This window comes from Dichomitus squalens (genome assembly GCF_000275845.1).
Source record: "Dichomitus squalens LYAD-421 SS1 unplaced genomic scaffold DICSQscaffold_82, whole genome shotgun sequence".
Taxonomy (NCBI): domain Eukaryota; kingdom Fungi; phylum Basidiomycota; class Agaricomycetes; order Polyporales; family Polyporaceae; genus Dichomitus; species Dichomitus squalens.
The window spans coordinates 99,985-104,767 of NW_006766964.1; the positions used below are offsets into that span (position 1 = coordinate 99,985).

General features: G+C 52.3%; 1 protein-coding gene across 1 annotated transcript; it reads right to left on the minus strand.

The window, feature by feature from the left end:
• Positions 1–3,939: 3,939 nt before the first annotated feature.
• Positions 3,940–4,452, minus strand: DICSQDRAFT_30529 (uncharacterized protein; the record flags this gene model as incomplete). Its single annotated transcript, XM_007370976.1, has 1 exon — positions 3,940–4,452. A coding segment is annotated over one exon (513 nt), but the record flags the coding sequence as incomplete, so codon positions are not given.
• Between the last annotated feature and the right edge of the window lie 331 nt (positions 4,453–4,783).

A 4,783-nucleotide genomic window follows, 5' to 3' on the forward strand; every position in this document is an offset into this window, starting at 1 on the left:
CAAATTCGTCATGGCCTTCTACTTCGATGGGGTCAGGCTTCTCCGGATTGCGGTTGCCAATTTCGTCTTCGTGGTAGGGGATAAGCTTCGAAGCATGGAAGACGGGGTGGACCTTGTTCTGTGGCGGAAGTTTGACTCTGAAGTCGACGGGTCCAATCTTCTCCGTTATCTCATACGGCCCATAGTTCTTGGCCGAGAGTTTGGCCGACGAGTTGCGGATTTTGAGGTCACGTCCTTTGAGCAAAACCTTGTCGCCGACCTTAAAGGGAGGGTCCACACGGCCTTGGTCGTAATACCACTTCATCCGTTCAGCAGCCATGGTGAGTGACGCTTGCGCTTGTTCCCTTGCTTCTGCACGATTGTGGAATACGTCTTCAAGGGACGGGAAGGCAAGTTCTTCACGAATGTCGGGGGCCATCTTTGGGTTGTACCCGTATTCGATGAAGAATGGCGACAGGCCGGTTGACTCGTGTGGGGCATTGTTGTACGCAAACTCCGCGGTGGACAGAAGGGATGCCCAATCGTCTGGTCGGTGTTCTGTGAAGATCCGAAGGTACTGCTCAAGCGACTGGTTGACTCGTTCAGTCTGTCCGTCCGTTTGTGGGTGATAAGCCGTGGACATTGACGATCGAATTCCTAGCAACTTGCAAAACTCCTTAAACGCTGCACTTGCAAACTGTGTGCCTCGGTCAGAGATGATCTGCCGTGGTAGGCCATGGTGTTTCAGGATGTGTTCGTAGATGAGCTCAGCTGCTTCTGTTGCCGAGAAGTGGTCGTCAGCTGCGAAGAAGTGGGACCGTTTTGAGAGGCGGTCCACTACTACTACTATCGCGGTGAAGGTGTTGCCGTGTCTATCAACCGAGGGCGGAAGCTGAGAGATGATATCGATTGACCAGATTTCCCATGGTCCGGCAGGGATCTCGTTTGGTTGCAGTAGTCCGTACGGTGGTTTTCTGACTGACTTGTTCCGTTGGCAAGTGTCGCACCCTTGCACGTACTTCTTGACGGCGACTGACATGCCGGGCCACCAATAGTTCCGTGCAATGATCTCCAAAGTCTTCCACCTTCCTGGGTGACCTGCTAGTAATGTGACATGATGTAGTTTGAGCAGGTCGAGGCGGATGCTTTGGTCCTTGGGTACGTAGACTTTGCCTCGTCGTAACAGTAAACCGTTCTCCATGTTCCAATCTTGCAGGTACTTTCCAAACTCCCGGGGTCCACTAGCTAGCAATTCCTTGTAGTGCTTCGTCATCTTGTCATCTTCAAGGGCCTTCTTGATGCGTTCGAGCAGTTCCTTGTCGTCGACGATGGAGGCGTGACCAGGTTGCATGGCTTTGATTGCAAAAAACTCGGGTTTCAGCAGTGTCTGTCCGAAGTTGTCACTGCTTACCCCCTCTTCATGATCTGGCCTCCTGGACAGAGGGTCGGCTCGTAGCATTGTCTTTCCAGGGCGGTGCTTTAGAACGAAGTTGAACCGGGACATGAATAAACTCCATCGGGCTTGTCGACGTGTGAGCTTCTGTGCTTGTCGGAAGTAGGTGAGGTTGAGATGGTCTGACCAGATCTCAATCGGTTCAGGGTGTCCCTCCAGGTAGTGCCGGTATTCTTCCAAGGCTCGGATGATTGCTAAGAGCTCCTTGTCGTAGATCTCGTAGTTGCGCTCGTGAACATTGAGAGACTTGGAGTAGAAGGCGACCGGGTGCCATAGCTTGTCCTCTCCGAGTTGTTCCAAGACTGCCCCTGTTGCGAAGTCGGACGAGTCTGTCTCTAGCCTGTACGGGGCCGTGTCGTTCGGGATCTGAAGGATTGGAGCTGTTGTAAACGCGGTTTTGAGTCCTTCGAAGGCCTGCTCTTGTTCCTCTCCCCATTGCCACTGAATGTCCTTGCACGTGAGCTTAGTGAGCGGTCGGGCAATTTTGGCAAAGTCCTTAATGAAACGCCGATAGAAATTTGCTAGTCCGAGGAAAGCTTGAACATGTTTGACCTTGGTTGGAGTAGGCCATTCCTTGACACCCTGCACCTTAGACTCGTCCATGGAGATTGAATCCTTTGATACGACAAGTCCGAGGAAGTGAACCGAGGGCTGCTCAAACTTGCATTTTTCGGGCTTGACGAAGAGGTCGTTGTCGCGCAGTTTCTTCAGGACCCGTTCCACCAGTTGGCGATGCAGAGTGAGGTCGTCTGTGAAGATGAGGATGTCGTCAATGTAGACCACGACATGTCCGGTCGCGATTTCCTCCTTTAGGACCTCGTTCATCATTGCTTGGAACGAGCTGGGTGCGTTGCATAGGCCGAAGGTCATAACTGTTGGTTCGTACAGTCCCTTGTGAGTGATAAACGCAGCTTTTTCCTCATCTCCTTCGCGAATGCGGACATTGTTATAACCCCATCTCAGGTCGAGTGAGGTGAAGATGGACGCATGAGAGAGCCTATCTACGAGGTCTGAGATCCGGGGAATCGGGAATTTGTCCTTCTTCGTGACCGCATTCAGTGCGCGGTAATCTTGGACCAAACGTAAACTTCCATCTTTCTTACGGACAAAGAAGACTGGGGCGGCAGTAGGACTCTTGGACGTGCGGATGTAGCCTTTGTCTTCTTGCTCCGTGATCCAAGCTTCAAGCGAGTTCCGTTCGTCGAGGTTAAGCGGGTACAGTTTGGCCGGCTTCGGAAGTGAGGCTCCAGAGACTAGTTCAATCGCATGATCATAGGGCTTCCGTGTTGGCATTCTTTCTGAGGCTTTCTTGGAAAAGACGTCGCCATATTGTCGGTATTGTTCTGGTACGTGGTTTGACCAATATTCGCGATCCTGTTCGCCTCTTGTCGCAGGGTTGGTGTCTTTTTTTTCTTCTAACCTGGCTCGCATCTGACGTGCACTCGGGTCATCTGAGAAGTTCACCCAATGAATAAACTGATCGGTGCTTTCCCATGATTCAGGGCCGAGGTCACCGTACTGATCTTGCGCAACATCTTCCACTCGGGGAAGTTGCAAACTCCGTAGTTCTTCATCCTGCACTGTGTGCCGGGTGCATGTTGAAGGGCAGCGTGTAAACTCAATGTTCCCTGCATTCCAATCGAGTTCAGGGTTGTGTTCACGTAGAAACGCCATTCCAATGATGATATCTTGCCGCCCAATGTCTGTGACAAGGAACGACTGCCAAGCGAGGTGATCCCCGATACGGAGTAAACAACGGACGTAGTGTGTGATCAGCCCCTTCTTATTCTCGGTGGCATCTGCATTGAAAACTCGCACTTCACGAGAGAGGCGTCATAGGGTAAGTCCGTGTTCTTGAACAAACCGATGGTGGATAAAGCAAGAGTAGGCTCCCGAATCGAGGAGAGCTTCTGACTGAACTTCATGCGTACCTTGAGTGAGGGAAACTTTGAGATCGAACGAATTTCGCGGGCGACGAGCTGATGCGAGATAGATAACATTCGAACGTGGAACAAAAGAATCCTCTAGGTCTACGCTATGATTACAGAGTCGGATACTTTGGTCAGTCTTCAAAGTACCCGTTCCAGAAAATCCTCCTCAGATTCCTTGACCTCGACGATGCGTGCGGCGGTCTCAGTTTCTGGTGCCTTGCCCTTGCCTTTTCCCTTGGTCTCAAACTCCTCGAGGGCCCTGCGGATGTACTCCCATTTGTCTTCATCGGCCGTGTCCATTGTGCGTACCTTGGTCGGAGCGGCCGGTTGCTTCTTCATGTTGGGGAGCTCGTAGTAGCCCGTGTACTGAGGGTTCCGACATTTCTGGCCAGTCGTAAACTTGTGTCTGCCACAGCGGAAACAGAGCTTCTTGTCGAGCCATTCGAGTTGTTCCTTAGACAGTTTCTCCGGCTTGCGCATTGCATCGACGTCCATGGCATTGGGGTCTCGTGGGGGGCGACTAGTCGTGTGCTGCTGCGAAGACGACTTGGCCTGATTTCCGCGAGTTTCCATTTCCAGCTTGAGTACCCAGTCCAGATAGTGTTCCCACTTTGTCGGGATCAGCATCGGGTTGACTTGCCGCATTGCCGTCATAACCGTAAGAATCTGCGAGTTCTTGCCGATCTGGTTGTCGATGCGCCGGATGAGTTCTACATCAGCGTAACCGGACTTCGAGGCGTAGCGGCGGAAGTTCTCTGCAAACTGAATGACGGTAGAGTGGGTCTTTGAACACCATTCTTCGAGAGATGTCTGTGCCGTCTTTTCCGGAGCCAGTTGACGATAACCTGCCTTGAGTCGGTTGATGAAGTCGGCCCATGTTCCAAGAGCTCCGCCGTTTGATGCTGTCTCGACGTAGTCCTCGACGTAGTCGTGCGCGCCGCCTTCCAGGTACATGAGGGCCAGGGTAATCTTGTCATCGTCCGTGGTGATATTCTGAACACGGAACCAAAGGCCCATCTTCTGTAACCATTGTTCGAGAGTGATGTCTGAGCCTTTGTTGCCCTTGTACTTGGGTGGTTCTGACGCCTTGATACGCGAAGCCTGGGATACGACAGGAGCCGGGGCGGTAGGGTTACCAAACGTGGTGCGGTTTGACAAGCCTTGCTCCAACTTGGCCGCGAGTTCCTTGTACCGTTTGACGAGCTCCGTGTTGTTCCGGTTGAGAACCTCCAGATCCGCATTGACAGTGACCAGTTCCGCCTTCAGCTGTTTGTTTTCTTCGACAGCCTTGAGCGCGAGGTTTCCAGCAGTGTCAGCCTTGGTGTGAAGGCCTACCATTGAGCTGTCCAGGGTTTCAAAAGTGGTGTGGGTGGCATCACGTTCCTTAAGGAAATCGTTCCGGTGTTCGTAGATCTTGTTG